We start from the raw sequence: 27,047 nt of genomic DNA on the forward strand, positions 1-27,047 counted from the left end.
CTGCAGGTGGAGGGTGGGTACACCTGGACTCGTGCAGGACTCTGACCCCGCCTGAATCTGACTGAAAATCTGGAATCTAAAACATTTCCTGGCATGAATCCCAAACATTCCTGCAGCTGAACATCACTGTGAGCGGCGGGAGGAAACAACACGAGACAAACAGGGACTCTGGGAGGAAGTTAATCAGGTGGAAAGTCAGAGGATGACAGAGGAGTTTCAGAGTCTGTGATGCACGAGGAGAGAAACTAAATCTGCTGCTCCATTAGAAGCCGCTCTGTCGACTTCTCATCTCCATCCTGCCGGAAACCAGGAGACCCGGCAGCAGCAGCAGCAGCAGCAGCCTCCGGCTAAAAATAACCAGCGGCCATAAAAGAGACCTATAAATCAGCCGAGGGAGGGACACGGCCCTCAGGAATCCTGGGTAAATCTCCCACAAGTCTCTGCAGGAGGGCGACCGGGCGCTCACTGCCGTCACAGAAGACACTTCCAGAAAAAACAGACAGGAAGTTTAAACTCAGCGGACGTCACTGTGAGGAACACGAAGAGCTCTGAACTGCCAAAACATCAGCTTTGAAGAAAACGCTGCAGTTTGAGGATGAATGTCTGAGTTCGTCTGATTCAAACACCTGCAGCCAACAGTCACCCTGGTTATATTATATTTCCTAATTTATAAGAAATCTGAAGCTCACAGCTCCTCAGGGTTCAGTTTACCACCAAACAGAAAAGAGAAAAGCATCAAATCATCACATTCAAAAAGAATATTTAGCATTTTTTCGTCTAAAATGGCAGATTTACTTCCTGTTGATCGACTTCAAAAACTGCAGCCAAGCGTCTGTGTTCGGCCCAACTGGATAATTAATATGAATGATAACAATAAACGGGATAGAAAATGATGTAAAACCTCAAACAGCAACTGCTGCCTTTTTATTTCTTGACCAAAACCTCTACACAACAGCTTCCCTGCACAAGTTCCCCAAAAATTTTATCTGTCCTACGGCAAACTCAGAGGGACACACAGTGGAGATCAGTGTGTCCGGTTTTCTTTTTCAACACAAGAGACACTTTAAGATCTTCACTGTGAGTTGTGACGTGTTGTAAAATACAGATGATGGTTTAAAAGTCGTGTGGACATGTCAGTTCTCCTTCAGACAGCAGCAGCAGTGTTGGACAGTTAGAGGACAGTCACAGTTCATCTAATCCACTTTACAGTCACACCTTTAATCTGTAGCCCGTCACCATCACACTGATCCACTTCTGCTCCTCTAGATACAGCGCACACTCAAGTAATCTGATTACTTCCTGCTGATACCTGACACCACAGGTAAACAAGAATGTAACAGGAAGATGCCAAATGAAAAACTTATACAACACAATAATCTAAAAAAGACACTATTATTCACAACATTTAATCTGATTTATTATTTTATTGTTTTATTTTATTTGTTAGATTCATTTTTATTCTAATGATGGTACAGTCCTCCTCAGGGTCCATCAGTGGACCAACAGTCCTCCTCAGGGTCCATCAGTGGACAAACAGTCCTCATCAGGGTCCATCAGTGGACCGACAGTCCTCATCAGGGTCCATCAGTGGACAAACAGTCCTCCTCAGGGTCCATCAGTGGACCGACAGTCCTCATCAGGGTCCATCAGTGGACAAACAGTCCTCATCAGGGTCCATCAGTGGACTAGTCTCCTGCATGTTTCTGATATGAATGTAATGATTAACTGATATATTTTGGTGGTTTGAGTTGAAGGTGTGAGAAAGAATAGTATCAGTAACATTGTTAACACTGTGCTACATTACAGAGAAATACAAACCGTACTAATGAACCTTCATTAATATAGGCCTATATTTTATCTCCAAGTGCACGTCACACACTGAGCGAGCCGCCTGTTAATGACGCTGTGGGCTAATGGGCATGTAGCTACTTCCATGTTTCACATGATACGTCATGTTTGTAGTCGACCAATGAAGATGAGTTTACATATCACCTTGGGTTCGTCCTTCACCTTCTCAAAATGATCCCACACTTTGGATTTCCTGCCCGACATGTTATTAACTAGCCTGTGGAATAACCACAGGTACCAGCCCTGGAGATTAACCTGACTCCTGTCTGACTGCTGAGCGTGGACACTTCCTGTGTCTGTCCTTTCAAAGTAAACTCACACATGCTCCAGTCATATAGGTTTGGATTTATTCTGACAAGGCGCAGCTCCTGATAGAGTTTCATGTTTGTTTGTGAACTGACTGTTTCATTCACGGTGGATGTGCTTTATGATGTGTGATTTAGTGTATCGTGTTGTGTAGTGAGATTGTATATTTTGTATTGTCACTGTGTCACTGTGTAGAGCCGGGAAGAATAGCTGCTGCAAAGCAAAAGCTGACGGGGATCTGAATAAACAAACAAACAAACAAATCTTTTGGATATTATTCATTATTTTATCTTGTTCGATATTTGTGTGAAGTTTTGTCATAATTAACGTATTAATTCTTGAGTTACGGCTAAAAACATGTTTTGTGAGGTATCATTCAGTCCAAGTGGACGTTTGTGCCAAATTTAAAGAAATTCCCTCACGGCATTATTGAGATATTGTGTTCACAAACATGGGACGGACAGACGGCTGGACAAATAGACTTTCGGAAAACTTGAAAACATAACAGCTCCGGCCCCGGCTGCTGCAGACACAGACGCATAGATTTGTTTATTTATTTTATTTAATTTATTTATTGCATGGCAGCTCTGGATCAGGGTGGTCCGACGATAAACTATTTAGTGCATTAAGCGCTCACTGCTCAGTTTAACTACAGTAGATTTTTTACAGTCTCAGATTTTACATCAAACTCTTTCTGTTCTGTTTCTACCTGATCACAGCACACACATTTAATTTCAACTAAATCAACTGGCTAAATCAGAACTTCTCGAGCTGATTAACGTCATGTGTTTCAGAAATATGAACATCCAAACATCCAAACAAATAAAAACTAAACTGAGTGGCAGCCTCAGGAGTTCATCTTGGTGTGGACCTACACGTATAAAGACCTGAGCGATAAGAGGAAACCTCCGCCCGTGTTTTTCCACTGCCTGTCCTGAAATAGACAGCAGCTTATTTTTGTCCAGTGAAGCTCGACTCTTGTTTTGTTTCAGAGGGGAAATCCTGTCTCTACGCCCCCCACCCCCCACATCATCCTGATAACAGCCAGGCCTGTGAGCAACTTTCCATTTCCTCCACTGATCAGCCCCCATTGTCCCGAAGACCTGAACCCACTCACCTGCACGGGGCCGACACGCAGGACCAAGATAATAATTGTGGAGCAAAAAGATCATGCCACTGTTTAGTCCCTTCAGGGTTAAAACTGTTCTGGGAAGTTATGCAAAAAGAAATGAGCAAATTATTGAATTTTGATATTAATGCAACAATAATTTTGGGGATATTGCCGAGAGAAAGGCTGGAGAACAGAGACAAACATCTTTTCAGAATATAAAGACAAATTTCTCTTTGATCAAGGACTAAAGCCCCTCTAACACAGAATGTTTAAGGTGGGAATCTCACGCCGTTATGTCGTCTCGCCGTTCTTAATAAAAAGTACAATCATGGGTTAGGGTTAGCGTGCAGCAAAAGGCCACAGGTTTGAATCCAGGTGCGGAGAGGCTACCTTTGTACACGGGCACCTGCTCTACCCTCTGAGCTACTGAAAAAACAAATTAAGCATAATTTTGTGTTGCTTTTCTCTTCTGTTAATCATCTTCTAACACTTGTTGGAGTCCTGACCCTCAGGTTGGGACAAACTGCATCAGATGAATAATAGTTGATTCAATTTTTGGGATCAAGATCATTGATTTGATGATGATGCTTCTCTATTATGTTATTTTAGTCCTTGTGTAACTTGCTGCACGTATCAGTTCTCCTTTAACTCTGTATTGCAACTGCTGCACAGAAATTTCGCACCAGATGAATAAAGATCTATCTTATCTTATCTTATCTTATCTTAAAGCTGTTTTTACATTAACTGAGGAATGAGTATTTAAATTAAAGCCTCCTAAACCAAACTTTTCAGAAGGTTAAATGACCTTTAAAAACACGGCTTTCTAACGGTTCATATTAATCCTGATGTCGGAGGAAGAGGAATGAAAACAGCAGTAAACAGAGTGAAGAGGAAACACGCAGCGAGCATCGGTCTGGCTGCGGTCCAATCCTCCAGCCGGACGCGTCACATCCAGCAGAGATCTCAGGTGTGAATTGGCCCGAAGACAACAAACTCCCACAATCCCCCGTCCAATATGACGGCGGAGGATCTCAGCGGGCAGCGTCACATCCAACATCCAACATCCTCTGTCAGCTCCAACATGTGAAGGCTGCCGGGCTCCAGCAACGGCATCCTGCTGCACAACAGATGGAGGGAAACCTTCCTGTCCTGACCTCTGACCCTCCACAGGGAGTCTGGAGCCTCTTCAGATCAACGCCGCGAGCCGTACAGATTATTGCAGATTAATCCTTTGGGTCATTTTTCAAACAAAAATAATGAAGTTTCAGATTCTGTGATGACGGGATATTCTGCCTCTGTTGTCGTCTGTCTCAGTAAACTGAATACTTTGGAGGACTTTTGTCCAGACAGAATGAGACATCTGAAGACGTCACTTTGGACTCTGTAAAGTTGTGATTGGTATTTTTTCACTTGACATTAATGTGCTGCTTGGCACCTTTCAGCATTTTGGTAACAAACCTCAATAAACTTTACAGTCCAGAAAACAGGGTTGGAAATTTAATTTTCCACCTGCTAATGTGGCTGGTGGATTTCAACTTCTACCAACCACTCCACAGATTACATTTTTGGTCTGGTAAGTGACGCAAATCCAGCAGCCACTTGCATATTTTACCAGCATTTGGTTGGAGCTGATTTCCAACCCTGACAGAAAGACAGAAAACAATAAGTTACATGTGTTCAGTCCTTTTAAAAGCTGCTGTGAGTCAGGAGGTTCAAATCAAACCTGCCAGAAACAGAGAGGAATGAGATCCTCAAACTGCTGGGAAGAAATCATTTTTAAAAATGTCAGGATTATGATTCTACATATCGAATCAAACTTCAATGAAAGCTGCTAAAACAAATCAATCACACAGTTAAATCCAACCTGTGAATGCAGAGAAATAATTTATAATTAAAACATTAATAATCTTTATATCAGAGCTACGACACGGCTCTGATCTCCAGTGTGACGTTTAATCATCATGTTTACGGTCAGGTGTCGGGTGACTGTGAACACACCTGTCAGATTCACGGCTTCATATTTAAAGTGACAGAACACATCAGGGTTCAGGATTAAGTCAGTCACGAGACAACATATGTTCTCATGACTTCACGCCCACAGTCAGCGGGGGGTGAGGAGAAAAAAGGATCAATCCTGTGTTTAGCTGCAGTCAGCTTTAATAGGCTTATATACTGCAGCCTTTCTCCACATAACACACTCTGTCGGAGCTTTCAATGAGCCGACACACACATGGATTTAAACTGCACGCACACTCTGCACAGTGAAGCTCAGCGAAGGTCGTTGATCACACGTTCATCTCCACATGAACCACAGAAAGCTGGAAGATCACTATCTTTAACGTTTCTGTGGAGGGTGGATACTTTTCTCTTTTGATGAGCTAACAGTTTCCTCCTGCTTCCAGTCTTTGTGCTAAGCTAGGCTAACAGTTTCCTCCTGCTTCCAGTCTTTGTGCTAAGCTAGGCTAACAGTTTCCTCCTGCTTCCAGTCTTTGTGCTAAGCTAGGCTAACAGTTTCCTCCTGCTTCCACTTTGTGCTAAGCTAGGCTAACAGTTTCCTCCTGCTTCCAGTCTTTGTGCTAAGCTAGGCTAACAGTTTCCTCCTGCTTCCAGTCTTTGTGCTAAGCTAGGCTAACAGTTTTCCCACCTTCTACTGTTTACTAACCTGTTCCCAGGCCCGTCCATGAGCCACACAGAAAGACATTCTCATCTGCTGCACACAGCTCTGAGCTACAGACGGAGGGAAATGAGTCTATCACATATTTTCAGCAGGTTTAACCTTGTTTAAAAAAACGTACACACGTGCAAATTTTGGAGGATTAAATTTGGTCGGTAATAAGCATCCCTCATCTTGATGTTTTCTCCACCTCTACCGTAAATATGATGATCTCACACTGATGAAGCAGGAAGATGACCATCATCATCATCATCATCATCACTGCTGACCTCAGAAACGTGTGGATGTGACTGAACCACCAACAGCTCAGAGACCTTGTGTGTACATTCAGACTGAGCACGGTGCTCCTGAAGGCAGCAGCCATTGTTGGATGTATTTGAGGTATGTGAGCAGTGGATGGCAGCGAGCCGGAGTCCTGCCGGGTGAGATCACCGGACAAACTGGCTGCTGACATCACACTCTGCCAACACCGAGGGGGGGGAGGGGAGAGAGGGAGGCAGAGCAAACATCCTGACACAGTCCTGCTTCCACAGATACCAGCACTGTGTTCAGGGGGCGTGGGAACAAACACTGCTGCACATGTAAAACAACTAAGTGGTTGTTTTGTGTCTCAAGTTTTTCTTTTTTTCTGAATAAGACGTTTCGCAGGAAATAATTTAAGTTCAAACCCAAACTGTAAATCCTGCAGGAGGCCGAGTGTTGTCTTCATACTTTAACTCTTTTGTGCACAAAATTCTTGAATTGTTTTCCACGTGCTGCCCGGTGGTCCCGGTGCGGACAACTTTTACAGACTGCTAGTAACATAGTAAGGTACGTGAGTTATTCTGCTAATCGATTAACTGTTTTGGTCACTTTTGAAGCAAAGATGCCAAAACTGTGTAGCTTTTCTTAAGCCCCTTTAACACTGCCAGATTTTCGGCGAATGTTGGGCCGTTTTGCCGGCAAGCTGCAAGCGTTTAGACACACGGAGCCGGATTGGCGAGTTGATCTGAGGCGCCCAATTTTCCGCCTTGTAGGGTAGACATATTGGTGGAACCCTTTTAGTTTAAACAGACCGAAGCGGCCTTCCGCAACGGGAGGGGCTGTTGATGACTTGTGGGAGGGGCTGTTGATGACCTGTGGGAGGGGCTGTTGATGACTTGTGGGAGGGGCTGTTGATGACTTGTGGGAGGGGCTGTTGATGACTTGTGGGAGGGGCTGTTGATGACGCCGCATGTGCGAGCCACTGGCTGTGGATAAACAGGAAACAGCTGATAGCAGGAATTAGCGAGCAGCTAGTAGCAAGAGGGAAACACAAACCTGACAGACACTGTAAAGATGAGCAACTGGGGAGACAAGGAATTGTGCGCCCTCCTTGTCCTCACAAACGAAGAGGCCATTAACCGTCAGATGACGGGACGGTGAAGAACGGGCCGACTTACGAGAGAATCGCCGAAGGACTGACCAGCCGCGGCTTCCCTCCCACGTCACTGTTTACGTCACACGCTGAGCCCCCCATTGCCCCGAAAAAGGCACATTCTGTATAAACAAAAGTAGGTAGGCGGCATTTTGCTGCACTCCCCGATTTTGTTTTTATACTGCCAATGCTGAAAAAAGACTGATTGGGCTTTCCTGCAAATTTGCACAATTCCAAGCTAAAAAGGGCTTTTGATGTGGAGTTACATTTCTGAGGAGGTGCACAACAAGCTACAGCATAGGTCTCTAGAATCGACGCAGATGCTGTGAAAAGTCTCAGGTGTCAGTTTGTAGCATCACGTCATTGGCTTTTACTGAAAATGAGCTGTAGCCTGTTGTGTGTCGCTCATAGTGTGAATGCAGCATTAGCATCACATGGCTAACGTTACCCAGCGGTTATGAACAGGTTTAATAACAGAGTCAAGTCATTTTGGTGTCGGTGTGAGTTAAAGGGCCCTGTGTCACGTGTTACGTGACACTGGGTTTCAGCCCAAGAGGCAAAATATGACGAGTAGTGATGAGGTCACGCTGGGTTGTGTTAACTCGTGCTAACTGGTCAGAGAGAGCAGGAGGAGACGCTCACGGAGACGGTCCTTCAGCGCAGCAACAGCTGATCCTCCTGATCTGCTCTTTAGAAAAGCTGAAATCAGACATTTCAGGCTGCAACAATCCCAAAAATGGTTCAACAAACCCTGGAGGGACTGAACAGTGAACTGAAATCTGCTGGCCAGATAAAAAAAAGCAACTTGAATACAACACCTCGGATTCTGGAGAATTAAAAAGGAAAATGTACGCTGTTTTTCACATTTTACAGACAAATCAATTAATATAAAAACCAAGGAACAAACGGTGTGATTAATATATGCATCAACAGGTTAAGACCTATTTTCAAAGTGATTATTTTTTTTAAACACTGACCATTGCTTAAATAAACAAGGTACAATGGCTGGATGGATGGATGGATGGATGGATGGATGACTTATCAAGGGAAAATTCACGTCACAGCAGCAGTACACAGAGCAAATCACATGGTACAAAGAAAGAGATTCAAACACAAGTACAAACCAAGTTTAACAGTTACAGAGTGCCCTCTGACTAAATGTGCAAATAGTTTTTATAGTTTAGAAAACTGAAACCTAAAAACTGATTCTTAATGACCTCAAATGCATCTTTGACACACCTCCATCACTTCACCTGCAATAAGCTAATATTTATCAGTCTGTCGTCCACATTCATTGCAAGAGTCGAAACAACTGGGAGGTCCATCAGTTGTTATTGAGGAGGAGCAGTGACACCTCCACGCTCACATTTTACAACAGCAATATCTACACTGTGCAGCACAGGTGGAGGTATCCTCCTGACGTGAGTCTCTTGTGTGGGTCGAGTGTGTTTGTAGGTGAACTGGTCAGATGTGTGTGTGTGTGTGTGAGAGAACAGCTTTACATCACCACTGCAGTCACCCGCTGTGACTCACTGTGTTCTCAGACTCTGAGCAACACCACCGCCAAGTCACCCGGAGTTCATTCACTTCCTGTCGAGCTGAACCAAACGGGGAAACACGACAAGGTACTGTCACTCGGCACGAGTCTCACAGCTCTCGGAAACTTTGATTTTAAATGAAGGAACAAAAGTTCTGGAGGGGAACAACAGACAGCAGCTGGCGTCCACTGCAGAGGTCAAAACTCTGAGTCACTTCACCCAGTTTTCAGCCTGTAGGTCAGTCACATGTCATATTTTCCTTACAATCCCAATGACGCGAGGAGCTTTCGTCTGCTGAAACACGGACATTTTGACGAGGTAAAAACTGACCCCTGACCTTTCCTCTGGCACCACGCTCACATCTAAACCTCCACATGAAATATTAGTCTCTTATTTTCACTGAAGAAGAAATCATTAAATTACACAAGTCTATAAGAAAATGAGAATAATATCTATGAGCTGTTAAAACTGATGACAGTAAAGATGCTGCCGTCTCCTGCAATGTTAACATTTATAATGCTTGTGTTAAACATTTAAACTGCAGACAACACCACAGAGGTCGGGACAGTGATGGAAACAACAAATCATCGTGTAAACGAGGGGTGCAGCAATCTTCAAAACTAAAGATATCATCCTAAAGAAGTTCAAAAAGTCAAAAAGTTGGAGACTAAATGTTTTTGTGTTGCACCATGAGCTCACCAAACTAAGTCCCTTAATACTTTCTGATGTTAATAAACTTTCCAGATCTCATTAATGCCTTCTCACACCTGTTGCATCTTTACCCCCTTTAACCCCTTTATAACACCCTAATTCCATAAGTAAATACACAGATGTTTTAAAAAAAAACTCACAAGATACATACTCTGAACCATTATGAAATTAACGTGTTCCAAGTCTGGTTCAATTCCTGAATAAGAATCCCTTAAAATCTTGTTAATTTTGCCTTATTTTAATTCCAAAAGAAGATATGAGTTTCTCCTTAATTCAAATTACAATACCCCTCACAAAACAAAAACATATTCCAAATCATTATAAAAGCCATTAATGTGTCCCTTATCTGGTTAACATGTTATATTCCTCAATGAGAATCCCTTAAAATCTCATTATTTTTGCCTTACCTTAATCACAAAAGGTAGATAAACAAGTTTCTCCTTCATTTAAATTCCAATATTCCTCAATACACACATATTCTGAACCATTACAAAGATAATATGTTCCAAATCAGGTAAACATGGGAAATACCCCTAAAATCTCATTAAGTTTGCAGCTGAAATTAAACCAAACCCTGACCTAAACCAAATTCCCTTAACCTTGATAGCACCTTAAACTCATCAATCATTAATGGTGTTTGTCACAAACTGGTGTGTACATTCAGTCATGCACACACTACAGTCATGTTTTTAAGGGGTTTATTAATGGACAAGTTAAAGGATCTCTGGCTACCAAACACACTGATTAAGATAAAAGTGATGATTTATAATTTAATACAGAATTTATTAAACAGAAGTAAAACCTTTGGTATACGGACTGAATAAATAAGTGTGAGGAGAGTCTATGAAAACTGAAGTTTAAGGGATTCCTTAAGGGGTCCAAACCCCTCAAAGTGTTTTAGGGGTAAAGCAGTAAACCCTGACCCGAGCTCTGTGTCTGACCCCTGACCTCTCTGGAGGACTGAGAGCTGGCAGTGTGAGTGATAACAGCAGCAGCAGAAGAAGAAGAAGAAGAAGCAGACACACCGGGCAGCAGCTCCGGTTTCCTCTCAGCCATCCAGCCGGTGGCCGCCATGACCTCGGCCTTGGCCCGCGGCTGTTACCTGGCTCTCCAGACGGTAACCAGCCTCCACACTACCTGCTGACTCCCTTCATGTAACCCGCTCGGTAACACGGGCTCCGAGCTGCCCTGCCCTCCCCGGTGTGTGGGTTAGTCTTACCGTAAACCCGGAGCCATCCCTGCTGCTGGGACACGGTGTCCACCAGGATCCGGTCCACCAGGGGATCCAGGAGGCTCAGTCCGCCGTGCAGAGACTCCACGTCGCCTGACACGGAGTCCGTCTCCATATCCAAAAAGAAAACTTGTTTCCGTTGAAATAAACCCTCCAGAAGTGGACGTTAACCCGGTAAATGTGAGTTAAAGTGTTTGGTGGTCGCGGTGAAGCGAAAAAAGTCGGTGTGTAATCCGTTACTGGAGAGTTTGGTCGCTCTTAGCTAGCCGTTAGCTGAGGCGGCAGCAGCCGGCGGCGGTCCGGCAGCCCGGCTGGCTCTCCCTCATTGTTCCGCTCTCCCACGTTAGCTTAGCGGGGGTTCAACTCCCGACGAACTGGCGTCCGGGACAAGTGGGGAGCCCCTCTCCGTCCTGCCCCACAAGCGTCCACCCAGAAGCCGCTGTTAGATCCTGTACGAGCCGCTGGAAGTGAGCGGACTCACGGTGTGTCCCCGGCTGGCTGCCCCTCACTCTGCTGCCGCTCACCACCGCTGCTCCCGGAGTCCACTCGACCGACCCGTGAACGAGCCCGCGACCGGGCGCGTTCCCGTGTGAGAGGAGAGGCGGGAGCGCGCCTCAAAGTCTGACTGAAGCACGAGCGGCGGTGGAGGAAGTAATCGGATACGTTGCCAGGGGTGGATGAAGTAAACAAAGGCAATACTTGAGTAAAAGTACACATTTAGGAGCAGTACATGACTTTAGTGGAAGTTAAAGTAACGCATTACAATATTACTCAAGTAAAAGTACTGATTTAGGACCAGTACATGACTTTAGTGGAAGTTAAAGTAACACATTACAATATTACTCAAGTAAAAGTACTGATTTAGGACCAGTACATGACTTTACTGGAAGTTAAAGTCCCATATTACAATATTACTTGAGTAAAAGTACAAATTTAGGACCAGTACATGACTTTAGTGGAAGTTAAAGTAACGCATTACAATATTACTCGAGTAAAAGTACAGATTTAGGACCAGTACATGACTTTAGTGGAAGTTAAAGTAACGCATTACAATATTACTTGAGTAAAAGTACAAATTTAGGACCAGTACATGACTTTAGTGGAAGTTAAAGTAACGCATTACAATATTACTCAAGTAAAAGTACAAATTTAGGACCAGTACATGACTTTAGTGGAAGTTAAAGTAACGCATTACAATATTACTCAAGTAAAAGTACAAATTTAGGACCAGTACATGACTTTAGTGGAAGTTAAAGTAACGCATTACAATATTACTCAAGTAAAAGTACAAATTTAGGACCAGTACATGACTTTAGTGGAAGTTAAAGTAACGCATTACAATATTACTCAAGTAAAAGTACTGATTTAAGACCAGTACATGACTTTAGTGGAAGTTAAAGTAACGCATTACAATATTACTCAAGTAAAAGTACTGATTTAGGACCAGTACATGACTTTAGTGGAAGTTAAAGTAACGCATTACAATATTACTCGAGTAAAAGTACTGATTTAGGACCAGTACATGACTTTAGTGGAAGTTAAAGTCCCATATTACAATATTACTCGAGTAAAAGTACTGATTTAGGACCAGTACATGACTTTAGTGGAAGTTTAAGTAACGCATTACAATATTACTCGAGTAAAAGTACAAATTTAGGACCAGTACATGACTTTAGTGGAAGTTAAAGTAACGCATTACAATATTACTCAAGTAAAAGTACTGATTTAAGACCAGTACATGACTTTAGTGGAAGTTAAAGTAACGCATTACAATATTACTCAAGTAAAAGTACTGATTTAGGACCAGTACATGACTTTAGTGGAAGTTAAAGTAACGCATTACAATATTACTCAAGTAAAAGTACAGATTTAGGACCAGTACATGACTTTAGTGGAAGTTAAAGTAACGCATTACAATATTACTCAAGTAAAAGTACAAATTTAGGACCAGTACATGACTTTAGTGGAAGTTAAAGTAACGCATTACAATATTACTCAAGTAAAAGTACTGATTTAAGACCAGTACATGACTTTAGTGGAAGTTAAAGTAACGCATTACAATATTACTCGAGTAAAAGTACTGATTTAGGACCAGTACATGACTTTAGTGGAAGTTAAAGTAACGCATTACAATATTACTCGAGTAAAAGTACTGATTTAGGACCAGTACATGACTTTAGTGGAAGTTAAAGTCCCATATTACAATATTACTCGAGTAAAAGTACTGATTTAGGACCAGTACATGACTTTAGTGGAAGTTTAAGTAACGCATTACAATATTACTCGAGTAAAAGTACAAATTTAGGACCAGTACATGACTTTAGTTGAAGTTAAAGTAACGCATTACAATATTACTCAAGTAAAAGTACTGATTTAGGACCAGTACATGACTTTAGTGGAAGTTTAAGTAACGCATTACAATATTACTCGAGTAAAAGTACAAATTTAAGACCAGTACATGACTTTAGTGGAAGTTAAAGTAACGCATTACAATATTACTCAAGTAAAAGTACTGATTTAGGACCAGTACATGACTTTAGTGGAAGTTAAAGTAACGCATTACAATATTACTCAAGTAAAAGTACAGATTTAGGACCAGTACATGACTTTAGTGGAAGTTAAAGTAACGCATTACAATATTACTCAAGTAAAAGTACAAATTTAGGACCAGTACATGACTTTAGTGGAAGTTAAAGTAACGCATTACAATATTACTCAAGTAAAAGTACAAATTTAGGACCAGTACATGACTTTAGTGGAAGTTAAAGTAACGCATTACAATATTACTCAAGTAAAAGTACTGATTTAAGACCAGTACATGACTTTAGTGGAAGTTAAAGTAACGCATTACAATATTACTCAAGTAAAAGTACTGATTTAGGACCAGTACATGACTTTAGTGGAAGTTAAAGTAACGCATTACAATATTACTCGAGTAAAAGTACTGATTTAGGACCAGTACATGACTTTAGTGGAAGTTAAAGTCCCATATTACAATATTACTCGAGTAAAAGTACTGATTTAGGACCAGTACATGACTTTAGTGGAAGTTTAAGTAACGCATTACAATATTACTCGAGTAAAAGTACAAATTTAGGACCAGTACATGACTTTAGTGGAAGTTAAAGTAACGCATTACAATATTACTCAAGTAAAAGTACTGATTTAAGACCAGTACATGACTTTAGTGGAAGTTAAAGTAACGCATTACAATATTACTCAAGTAAAAGTACAAATTTAGGACCAGTACATGACTTTAGTGGAAGTTAAAGTAACACATTACAATATTACTTGAGTAAAAGTACAGATTTAGGACCAGTACATGACTTTAGTGGAAGTTAAAGTAACGCATTACAATATTACTCAAGTAAAAGTACTGATTTAAGACCAGTACATGACTTTAGTGGAAGTTAAAGTAACGCATTACAATATTACTCAAGTAAAAGTACAAATTTAGGACCAGTACATGACTTTAGTGGAAGTTAAAGTAACACATTACAATATTACTTGAGTAAAAGTACAGATTTAGGACCAGTACATGACTTTAGTGGAAGTTAAAGTAACGCATTACAATATTACTCAAGTAAAAGTACAGATTTAGGACCAGTACATGACTTTAGTGGAAGTTAAAGTAACACATTACAATATTACTTGAGTAAAAGTACAGATTTAGGACCAGTACATGACTTTAGTGGAAGTTAAAGTAACACATTACAATATTACTTGAGTAAAAGTACTGATTTAGGACCAGTACATGACTTTAGTGGAAGTTAAAGTAACGCATTACAATATTACTCGAGTAAAAGTACTGATTTAGGACCAGTACATGACTTTACTGGAAGTTAAAGTCCCATATTACAATATTACTTGAGTAAAAGTACTGATTTAGGACCAGTACATGACTTTAGTGGAAGTTAAAGTCCCATATTACAATATTACTCGAGTAAAAGTACAGATTTAGGACCAGTACATGACTTTAGTGGAAGTTAAAGTAACGCATTACAATATTACTCAAGTAAAAGTACAAATTTAGGACCAGTACATGACTTTAGTGGAAGTTAAAGTAACACATTACAATATTACTCAAGTAAAAGTACTGATTTAGGACCAGTACATGACTTTACTGGAAGTTAAAGTCCCATATTACAATATTACTTGAGTAAAAGTACAAATTTAGGACCAGTACATGACTTTAGTGGAAGTTAAAGTAACACATTACAATATTACTCAAGTAAAAGTACAAATTTAGGACCAGTACATGACTTTAGTGGAAGTTAAAGTAACGCATTACAATATTACTCGAGTAAAAGTACAGATTTAGGACCAATACATGACTTTAGTGGAAGTTAAAGTAACGCATTACAATATTACTTGAGTAAAAGTACAAATTTAGGACCAGTACATGACTTTAGTGGAAGTTAAAGTAACGCATTACAATATTACTCAAGTAAAAGTACAAATTTAGGACCAGTACATGACTTTAGTGGAAGTTAAAGTAACGCATTACAATATTACTCAAGTAAAAGTACTGATTTAAGACCAGTACATGACTTTAGTGGAAGTTAAAGTAACGCATTACAATATTACTCAAGTAAAAGTACTGATTTAGGACCAGTACATGACTTTAGTGGAAGTTAAAGTCCCATATTACAATATTACTTGAGTAAAAGTACTGATTTAGGACCAGTACATGACTTTAGTGGAAGTTAAAGTCCCATATTACAATATTACTCAAGTAAAAGTACAGATTTAGGACCAATACATGACTTTAGTGGACGTTAAAGTAACGCATTACAATATTACTCAAGTAAAAGTACTGATTTAAGACCAGTACATGACTTTACTGGAAGTTAAAGTAACGCATTACAATATTACTCAAGTAAAAGTACAGATTTAAGACCAGTACATGACTTTACTGGAAGTTAAAGTCCCATATTACAATATTACTCGAGTAAAAGTACAAATTTAGGACCAGTACATGACTTTACTGGAAGTTAAAGTAACGCATTACAATATTACTCAAGTAAAAGTACTGATTTAGGACCAGTACATGACTTTAGTGGAAGTTAAAGTCCCATATTACAATATTACTCAAGTAAAAGTACAGATTTAGGACCAGTACATGACTTTAGTGGACGTTAAAGTAACGCATTACAATATTACTCAAGTAAAAGTACTGATTTAAGACCAGTACATGACTTTACTGGAAGTTAAAGTAACGCATTACAATATTACTCGAGTAAAAGTACTGATTTAAGACCAGTACATGACTTTAGTGGAAGTTAAAGTAACGCATTACAATATTACTCAAGTAAAAGTACTGATTTAGGACCAGTACATGACTTTAGTGGAAGTTAAAGTCCCATATTACAATATTACTCAAGTAAAAGTACAGATTTAGGACCAGTACATGACTTTACTGGACGTTAAAGTAACGCATTACAATATTACTCAAGTAAAAGTATTGATTTAGGACCAGTACATGACTTTACTGGAAGTTAAAGTAACGCATTACAATATTACTCAAGTAAAAGTACTGATTTAAGACCAGTAAGTGACTTTAGTGGAAGTTAAAGTAACGCATTACAATATTACTCTAGTAAAAGTACTGATTTAAGACCAGTACATGACTTTAGTGGAAGTTAAAGTAACGCATTACAATATTACTCGAGTAAAAATACTGATTTAAGACCAGTACATGACTTTAGTGGAAGTTAAAGTAACGCATTACAGTATTACTTGAGTAAAAGTACTGATTTAAGACCAGTACATGACTTTAGTGGAAGTTAAAGTAACGCATTACAATATTACTCAAGTAAAAGTACTGATTTAGGACCAGTACATGACTTTACTGGAAGTTAAAGTCCCATATTACAATATTACTCGAGTAAAAGTACAAATTTAGGACCAGTACATGACTTTACTGGAAGTTAAAGTAACGCATTACAATATTACTCAAGTAAAAGTACTGATTTAGGACCAGTACATGACTTTAGTGGAAGTTAAAGTCCCATATTACAATATTACTCAAGTAAAAGTACAGATTTAGGACCAGTACATGACTTTAGTGGACGTTAAAGTAACGCATTACAATATTACTCAAGTAAAAGTACTGATTTAAGACCAGTACATGACTTTACTGGAAGTTAAAGTAACGCATTACAATATTACTCAAGTAAAAGTACTGATTTAAGACCAGTACATGACTTTAGTGGAAGTTAAAGTAACGCATTACAATATTACTCAAGTAAAAGTACTGATTTAGGACCAGTACATGACTTTAGTGGAAGTTAAAGTAACGCATTACAATATTACTCAAGTAAAAGTACTGATTTAGGACCAGTACATGACTTTAGTGGAAGTTAAAGTCCCATATTACAATATTACTCAAGTAAAAGTACAGATTTAGGACCAGTACATGACTTTACTGGACGTTAAAGTAACGCATTACAATATTACTCAAGTAAAAGTATTGATTTAGGACCAGTACATGACTTTACTGGAAGTTAAAGTAACGCATTACAATATTACTCAAGTAAAAGTACTGATTTAAGACATGTAAGTGACTTTAGTGGAAGTTAAAGTAACGCATTACAATATTACTCTAGTAAAAGTACTGATTTAAGACCAGTACATGACTTTAGTGGAAGTTAAAGTAACACATTACAATATTACTCAAGTAAAAGTACTGATTTAGGACCAGTACATGACTTTAGTGGAAGTTAAAGTAACGCATTACAATATTACTCAAGTAAAAGTACTGATTTAGGACCAGTACATGACTTTAGTGGAAGTTAAAGTCCCATATTACAATATTACTCAAGTAAAAGTACTGATTTAGGACCAGTACATGACTTTAGTGGAAGTTAAAGTAACGCATTACAATATTACTCGAGTAAAAGTACTGATTTAGAACCAGTACATGACTTTAGTGGAAGTTAAAGTCCCATATTACAATATTACTTGAGTAAAAGTACAGATCTAGAGGTTTAAGTCATATAATTGAATATTACTTCAATAAAAGATAAAGTCACTTATTACTTATTACTTGGATAAAAGAACAGATCAGATGTTAAACTCGTGTAATTGAATGTTACTTAAGTAAAAGTACAGATTCCTTATCAGAAAATGACTTTAGTAGAAGTTAAAGTCACATATCAGAATATTACTTATATCCCTTCCTTCTTTCCTTCCATCCTTCCTTCCTTCCTTCCTTCCTTCCTTCTAGTACTCAGGGGCCCCAGTGGGAGGGGCCCCTCAAAAACCCTAGAATGAGAAGTTTGAGTTTGCATATTTTTATGTATTTGGTGCCGTGACTAAATTCACACTGACTGAATGAATCAGTAGAAACTTTGTTGAGGCTAAAAACAGTAGCCTTTATTTTTTCCTACATCTCCTTATTATGATTTCAAAAGTTAAATTTTGACCTAAAAATGTTGGAAAAATATGACATGATCACTAAGAACTATGAAATGCAAAGTTTCGGCCTTACATGTTATTATCCATATAAATATCATGTCATTTTTATTTCCTTTCACCTGACTTTGATTCACAAAATCATCATTTTATCAGAACTTTGAAATTTACCGTTCAGTTTTAATTTACTTCCTCATGAATTTGATGTATTTTGACGTCAGCTGGGCTGTCTTGGCTGACACGCCTTTTCAGTGTCACATGGAGGTCGGGTACGGTGCCTGCGGAGTGGCAGTCCGGGTGGTGGTCCCCATTTCCAAAAACGTGCACCGGAGGGTGTGCTCCAAAGCAGAAGCTCCTTTTAAACAGGAACTGTGCAAATCTGCAGAAAAGCCCAATCAGTGTTTTTTCAGCATTGGCGGTATAAAAACAAAATCGGGGAGTGCAGCAAAATGCCGCCTACCTACTTTTGTTTATACAGAATGTGCCTTTTTCGGGGCAATGGGGGGCGTGAGCAAGTAACAAAACGTGTAGCTCAGCGTGTGACGTAAACAGTGACGTGGGAGGGAAGCCGCGGCTGGTCAGTCCTTCGGCGATTCTCTCGTAAGTCGGCCCGTTCTTCACCGTCCCCGTCATCTGACGGTTAATGGCCTCTTCGTTTGCGAGGACAAGGAGGGCGCACAATTCCTTGTCTCCCCAGTTGCTCATCTTTACAGTGTCTGTCAGGTTTGTGTTTCCCTCTTGCTACTAGCTGCTCGCTAATTCCTGCTATCAGCTGTTTCCTGTTTATCCACCGCCAGTGGCTCGCACGTGCGGCATCATCAACAGCTCCTCCCACAAGTCATCAACAGCTCCTCCCACAAGTCTTCAACAGCCCCTCCCGTTGTGGAAGGCCACCTCGGTCTGTTTAAACTAAAAGGGTTCCTCCAATATGTCTACCCTACGAGGCGGAAAATTGGGCACCTCGGATCAACTCGCCAATCCGGCTCTGTGTGTCTAAACGCTCGCAGCTTGCCAGAAAAACGGCCCAATATCCGCGGAAAATCTGGCAGTGTAAAAGGGGCTATAGTATCACACTGCTCAGCCGGTTAAGTTTACTCCAGGGTGCCTGAAAGGAGACGCCGACCAATTGTCAAACCTCAGATTCAGGAGAAGCAATGCGGATTCCGTCCTGGCCGTGTAACAGTGGACCAGCTCTTGACCCTTGCGAGGCTCCTGGAGGGGTTGTGGGAGTTTGCCCATCCAGTCTACATGTGTTTTGTGGACTTAAAGAAGGCTTACGACCACATGAGGTACTGCGGGATTACCGGGCACCGGGCCCGCTGCTATGAGCCATCCGGTCCCTGTATGACCACAGTGAGAGCTACGTCCACATACTGGGTGTGAAGTCAGACATGTTCTCAGTGGGTGTTGGGCTCCACCAGGGTCGTCTCTTGTCACTGATGCTGTTTGTGATATTCATGGACAGGATTTCGAGGTGCAGCCGGGAAGAGGAAGGGGTCCGGTTTGGGGACCTCAGAGTCACATCTCTGCTTTTTGCAAATGATGTGGTTCTGTTGGCGCCATCTCACCGTGACCTCCAGCATGACCTGGGGCGGTGTGAAGCAAGTCAGCACCTCCAAATCTGAGGTCATTGTTCTCTGCTGGAGAACGGTGGATTGCATCTGTATCTCTTGGAGTAGAGCTGCTCCTTTGCATCGAAAGGGGTCTTGTTCATAGTGAGGGTAGAATGGAGTGTTAGATTGATCGGCGGTGTGGCGCAGGGTCTGCAGTGATGCAGGTGCTACACCAGGCCGTCGTGGTTCACAGGGAGCTGAGCCAGAAGGCAAAGCTTTCCATTTCCTGGTCCATCTCCGTCCCAACCCTCACCTATGGTCATGAGCTCTGGGTAGTGACTGAAAGAATGAGGTCACAGATACAAGCGTCTGAAATGAGTTTCCTCTGTAGGGTGTCTGGGCTCAGCCTTAGAGATAGGGGGAGGAGTCAGACATCTGGAGGGAGCTCGGAGTAGAGCCGCTGCTCCTTCATGTTGAGGTGGTTCAACATCTGATCAGGATCCTCCTGGAGGAGCTGGAGGAAGGAGCTGAGGAGAGGGACGTCTGGTGCTTTGCTCAGCCTGCTGCCTCAGAGACCTGACCTCAGATAAGAGGATGAAGATGATGGACGGGTCTCACAGTTTTGACGCGTCTTATTTTTTCTTACAGAGTCCAAAATGTGACTCATTATCTCGTCTACAAATGACAAAGACAAGATGAGTTCAGTCAGCCTCTGTCATGTGATGAAATCAAAGAATATAATAAAACATATCAGTGTATCTGTGGAGTTATTTACATCTTATTTTCCTCCTGGTTTTAATTTTCTCTGCTGACATCAACTAAAACAGTTTGACTCAATGTGTGTGGAACTTTTCTGCACTGTGATCACTGAGCACATCAATATTTAGGGTTTGATGACGTCTGTCTCTGTCCCTGTCTGTCTCTGTCCCTGTCTGTCTCTGTCCCTGTCTCTGTCCTTGACTTTGACTCTGTCCCCACCTGCTGGTCTCTACAGGTAACGACAGGAAGTCAGCTCCTCTTGTGTCGGAGACATGTTGATAAAACCATTCAAATATATGAATAAATATATATTTCTGTTCTTTTTGACACCACTGCCCATGATGGATGACACAGTTAGACAGATCCTATGTGGTTTATAGACCACATGTGTAAAACATGCAGATTAGAGCTCCTCTCACACTGTCTGTTCAAAGCAGGAACGTCAGAGCATTATTCTGCTTTGTTGTTCTGTATAAAAGGTACGATCACAGACTGGAGGGACGGAGGTGTCTCGCCTTTAAGCCGGCAGAGGAGGGAGTAACAGCGTCAGTGTGAAAAGTGTGAGTCGGCAGGACAGGACCATGGACTGGAGGGGTGTGACATTTTGATGACGTGTTATATGTGCGACCCGCTGCAGACATTTAAAAAGCAGCTGTTAGCAGTTAGCGGCTAACTCATAGAACACACACACCAGCTGATAGCAGTTAGCGGCTAACTCTCAGCAAAAGAACAGCAGCAGAAAATGTCCACAAATAGTGAAAACAATGAGGTCCAGGAGCTCCTTCCCATCCGAGCAGAGGACGAGATCAGCCGCCACGTAAAGGGGACCATACATGATGTTGTTATTGACATGTGACGTCATTGTTATTGTTTATAAAGTGCTGCTAATGTGTTTATGTCACATCAGAGACCAGCGCTGTTGTGTTACACATCACGTCTCCTTTGCTTCCAAGATGCCAACATGCAGTGTTGGGGTAACGTGTTACAGTAATATATTATGTTTGAGCAGTAACAAAGTTACATAACGAGTTACCAACAGGATTGTGGGTAATATTATTACATTTACAGCGTCACGTAACAAGTTACCACCTGAAATAAACTGTTCATTGTTTCATCTTTCATTCATCCACACTGACCCACACCGCTCCACTTCAACCAGAGCGCCACCAGAAAGAATATCATCCGAAGGTTGTTGTGTCCAGTCATGTGATTACAGACTACATTACAGAAGGGTGCCAGTGACACATCTGAGTGATGGCGTACTGCGTGTTATCTTGTCCTGTGTGTCTCCTCTGCTTCTGCGTCCTGAGGCTGTCTGAAAGCAGCGGGGATCAGGAGCTGGGCTCCGGTTTGTTATTTCCTTGTCCTGGTGATCGGCACATCTGGGTGATGTCAGTACATGTTGAACATGTTTCCACATCTCCTACAGCTGCAGAGTGACGCTGACACACAGTCCTGTTCTTACACATAACTCTCTCTGTGGTGCTGCTGGAGCTGACTGGCACACCTGGAACCGGCAGGTGGATCTTTAACCTCTGGTGTTTTAATTTTCACCCGTCACAGTGACGACTCACACACCATTCTGTGTGTTGTGTTTCATATCATAGACCCACAGATACTGATCCATACCTCATAATGATCAGACTCTGATCCTCTGCCTGACCCCCCCTGTGTCCATGGACATTCATTTAGTTACTTAATGGTTCTTTATCGTCACACTGTTTTTAATATAAGCAGGTGAATTTAATCCAAAGTAATAAACACTGTGTGTGAACACATGACTGTGTGTCAGACCTGAACTGTAATAAACAACATGATCTCATCCATTTCAAATCAACATCAGTTCTTCTGAGCTCATTTTGGTCACAGTTACACAAAAGTAGTGAAATACTTAACTTATTACTCTCTAATGTGTAAAGTAACTTATTACTTTAAAATGAAGGTAACTAGTAATGTGTCATGTATTTCATTTTGAGAGTAATTTGTAATGATTACAATGACTCAAAGTATAAAGACGTCTCAATGAAATGTCAACCCTTCATACAACCTGTCACCTTGATTCCAGGTTCTGCATCAGCCTAATCGCATCAGTTAAAGACTGTCGTCTGTCGTCGACTGAAACTCTGAAAGATAAAAACCACCAAAGTGTGACTCAAACTTAAAGCAGTTTCCTCTAAAGACGAACAGCTGCCAAAATGAAGGCTGCCGACATATTATCTAAGTTGACACAGCAGGGCGACGTGATGCCACGTGTTTGGTTCTGGATAAAGAAACAGAGGCGTTGTAATGAAGGGACTTTCTTGCACAATCTCTGTGTAAGAAGGACTAAAGTGAGTTGAGGAGCTTTTACCGCCTCTACCTCCCTGGTTAGCAGGATGAAGGCGCCCTCTTGTGTTGAGCATCAGTTGTCACATTTCACTTGATCACCTGCTGTGATGTTCACTGCAGGAAGACAAGTCCAGCTTCACATAACATCAGCAAAGAGACATTTCAATATGTGTAATATCACACTGTGTGCGTTTGTTGACAGGAGTCACACCCTGAAACACTGATGCTGCATTCAGGTGACATGGGAAAGATGGGAGAGAAGAGTTTCAGCTCTCAGCTTGAAAACAGTATTTGGGAATGTGAGATCTGAGGCCGTACGTTCAAATGTCTCTGACTTGTTGAATTGTGATCAAACAACATGGAAACACTTGTGAGCAAATGTAAAGAATCAGCTCCACAGTATCTGTTGTCTAATGTGTGTGTCAGGACTTTGAAGTGTGTGTAATAAATCCTCTTCACTGACTAAACAAAGTGTGGGTTGTAAAAAGCCTCAGAAAACTGGTGTCATGTCTGTGTGACCACGCTGTTTGAGTGAGGAAAGTTAAAGGACAGAGAGCGACTGACAAACGCTCTTCTGCTGTAAACATCAACACTGGACTTTGTGGTGTTTGAGGAGGAAAAGTGCGTCAGTTGTGCTCTCAGATCAGTGTCACATTTTCTCCATCAGCTTTGTTTGAGACCCTGGAATGAAGACAGGAAGAAAAGACTTTGTTCATGTTTGTTTATTCATCATGTAAAGCTTCAGTTTGTTCACACATCCCATCAGTAAAGTCTGTTCGATGATTTCATGTTCACATTCACTTCATCCACACAAGAATCTCAGCTATGTACAAGAAAAGAATCAATCATCTCCTTATTGATTCTGATCAGGATCATCAACAACAACTACAACCTCTGCTCTGCCAAACAAATCAATGTGAGCATACATTTCTTTGCACAGAGAACAAAGTGTGGAGGATAAAGGAGCTCTGCTGCTTTCTCTCTTCACACACAACAACATACAAACACATCAATACAAAGATTGATCAGACATTTAGAGCCCAGAGAAGTCCACATTATTTTCATGCAGAGAAATGTCACTTCAGCTCAACAAACATCATCATGAGCAGTGAGAGCCTCCATGGCTGAACACACACAGGAAGGAGCGCCACCTACACACACTCAAACATTTACACAACAACTCAGGAGAAGATGTCAAAGTCCCGCCCACAATGTTTGACTGACAGCTGATCTGTGTGCAGTGAAGAAACGCCACAACAATCAGCTGTCAGCAACAAACATGGAGACCAAACACAGAGTTTAACCCTTAAATGACTTCTGACTATTTGACTTGACACAACTCAGCTGTGGAATCATAAAAATAAAGACGTAGTCCAGCATAGAGAGGCTGAGTGAATGTGGTCTGGACTCTGTGGAGGAGAGTCATGGTTTCAGAGACGCTGTAGAAGGACAGAATACCCGCACTGTGATCCAGGTACACTCCTACTCTGGAGGACCGAGGACCTGAGACGGGAGTGTGGACTTTGTTGTGATAAAAGTTGTAACTGTTATTGTCACAATATAACATCCAAGATTTGTCATTGTGTCCAAATAAACATTCATCCCCTGCTCTGCTGATATTCTTGTATGCGACTGCTACATAAACTCCTCCTCTCCACTCCACCTCCCAGTAACAACGTCCAGTCAGACTCTCTCTACTCAGGACCTGACACCAGTCAGTGAATCTGTCTGGGTGTTTAGAATAAGACTGTTGTTGTCTCATTACTGTCACTTTCCTGTTCCCCTCAGATAATAACAGCAGTGTGTGTGCTGTGTTTGGATCCAGTGTGATGTGACGTGAATATCTGAAGAACTCAGCTCTGGTCTTGGGCTCTGGTTGTGGCAGTAAAACATCCACTTCAGTCCCTGTCAGTGAGACGTTTGTCCATGTGTCCCTCAGAGCGTCCTGTAGTTTATCTCTGACTCCTGACACAGCCGCTGTCACGTCCTCAAAGTAGCGGCGAGGACGGATGTTGATGCTGGATGAGTGTGTGGCTTCACTGAGTGCTGACAGTGAGGGGTAGTTGTGTAGAAACTGCTTGTGATCCTCTGTGTGTGAGAGCTTCTTCAGCTCAGCGTCTTTCCTCTTCAGCTCAGTGATCTCCTGCTCCAGCTTCTCCTGAAGCTCTTTGACTCGACTCACTTGAGTTTCCTGCTGCCATCTGAGCTGCTGCTTCACATCAGAGCGTCTTTTCTCCATGAGACGGATCAGCTCAGTGAAGATCTTCTCACTGTGCTCCACTGCTTTATCAGCAGAGCGACTGATAGCCTCCACCTCCTGTTGGAGCAGCTTCACATCTTTCTCTGTGTCCTGGATTCTCTGCTGGATGTTTTGTCGACTCCCCTCCAGCTCTCTCTGCCTCTCAGTCCTTTCTGCTGCAGCTGACACTGTGTCGTGGCCTTTATGTTCCTCCACAGAGCAGAGATAACAGATACACTGCTGATCAGTGCGGCAGAACATCTTCATCACCTCATCATGACGAGAGCAGATGTTCTCCTGCAGCTTCTTGGAGGGCTCCACCAGCTTGTGTTTCTGTAATGGAGCCGAGTCACGATGAGGCTGGAGGTGTTTCTCACAGTAAGAGGCCACACACTGCAGACAGGACTTGAAGGCTTTCAGTTTCCTCCCAGTGCAGACATCACAGGCCACATCTTCAGCTCCAGCATAGCAGTGATCAGCAGGAGCAGCTTGGAGTCCAGTCTTCCTCAGTTCCTCCACCAAATCTGCTAACATGGTGTTTTTCATCAGGACAGGCCTCGGTGTGAAGCTCTGCCTACACTGAGGGCAGCTGTAGATTCTCTTCTCATCCTCTCCATCCCAGAAGCTTTGAATACAGTTGATGCAGTAGCTGTGTCCACAGGGAAGAGTCCCCGGATCCTTCAGTAGATCCAGACAGATGGAACAAGAGAACTTTAGGGGGTCCAGCTGAGCTCCTTGCTGCGCCATTTCACCTCGTGGCAGTGACTGTGTGAGTCTCACTTCCTGAGAAGTGAAACTAGTCTGAGCTCTGATCTCAGCATCATGTGATCAGGCAGTGAATGCAGCCTGTCAGCTCTGTCACGTCACCACCATGTTGGTTCCACCCATTTATAAAGTGCAGATGTGAAGGGGAGGAACAGAGTGGAGCTGGCTGTGTGTGAGAGCAGGAAGAGGAGGGAGGGCTGATTCCAGGCAGACCAGCAGCACTTTGGACTCTGTTTCCTGCTTTCAAATGAAGCCTCAGTTCAAACCTGCTCCCCGTCTGAAAACACTCCAGTGTTCAGTTGTTAAATACTTGTTAGCTCATGCACGTAATCTCCACGGGGTCACACCCACCCCCAATGTATGACAAAGGGAAATCTGACCCCCACCAAAACTGTCATCCATCCATACAGGTTCAAGCTGGTGTGTTTAATGACACTCAGTTGAGTGGAGACAGCATTTACTCTGCTGGCAATGAGCCAAAAAAGAAGATAGATGAGATGAGATAAAACAGTCAGGTGACAGTACTGAGCTGTGTCACTGTGAACTGATCAGGTAATCATTATCTAGTTGTTCAAAACACACACAAGGAGTGCACACTGTGTCCTAGTCCTAGGTCCTAGTGCCTGCAGTAAGATGCACTCTGGGTCCTAGTGCCTGCAGTAAGATGCACTCTGGGTCCTAGTGCCTGCAGTAAGATGCATTCTGGGTCCTAGTGCCCGCAGTAAGATGCACTCCGGGTCCTAGTGCCCGCAGTAAGATGCATTCTGGGTCCTAGTGCCTGTAGTAAGATGCACTCTGGGTCCTAGTGCCTGCAGTAAGATGCATTCTGGGTCCTAGTGCCTGTAGTAAGATGCACTCTGGGTCCTAGTGCCCGCAGTAAGATGCATTCTGGGTCCTAGTGCCTGTAGTAAGATGCACTCTGGGTCCTAGTGCCCGCAGTAAGATGCATTCTGGGTCCTAGTGCCTGTAGTAAGATGCACTCTGGGTCCTAGTGCCTGCAGTAAGATGCATTCTGGGTCCTAGTGCCTGCAGTAAGATGCATTCTGGGTCCTAGTGCCTGCAGTAAGATGCACTCTGGGTCCTAGTGCCTGCACTCTGGTCTCACTCTGGGGACTTTTTCAAAAACTGTAAAACTTCTTAAACCTATCTCCTCCCACAATTTTTGCTCAATT

General features: G+C 42.1%; 2 protein-coding genes across 2 annotated transcripts in view; both read right to left on the bottom strand.

The window, feature by feature from the left end:
- The window catches only part of rasal2 (RAS protein activator like 2), a 113,630-nt gene extending 102,254 nt beyond the window's left edge, over nt 1-11,376 (bottom strand). The window contains exon 1 of the mRNA XM_033650571.2: nt 10,804-11,376. Within this exon, the coding sequence (XP_033506462.2) occupies nt 10,804-10,930 (127 nt within the window). The 5' untranslated portion in view covers nt 10,931-11,376. The remainder of the gene's footprint in view (nt 1-10,803) is intronic.
- Nucleotides 11,377-23,578: 12,202 nt separating this feature from the next.
- Nucleotides 23,579-26,208, bottom strand: LOC144464952 (tripartite motif-containing protein 16-like). The gene has a single exon (XM_078172796.1). It carries the CDS (start codon nt 25,855-25,857, stop codon nt 24,193-24,195), a length of 1,665 nt encoding a protein of 554 aa, XP_078028922.1. The 5' UTR covers nt 25,858-26,208; the 3' UTR covers nt 23,579-24,192.
- Between the last annotated feature and the right edge of the window lie 839 nt (nt 26,209-27,047).

The sequence above is a fragment of the Epinephelus lanceolatus genome, chromosome 12, assembly GCF_041903045.1.
Source record: "Epinephelus lanceolatus isolate andai-2023 chromosome 12, ASM4190304v1, whole genome shotgun sequence".
Lineage (NCBI taxonomy): Eukaryota > Metazoa > Chordata > Actinopteri > Perciformes > Serranidae > Epinephelus > Epinephelus lanceolatus.

Bases quoted from the DNA above. Each gene is read 5' to 3' on its own strand.
- LOC144464952 (XM_078172796.1), bottom strand. From the start codon at position 25,857: ATGGCGCAGCAAGGAGCTCAGCTGGACCCCCTAAAGTTCTCTTGTTCC.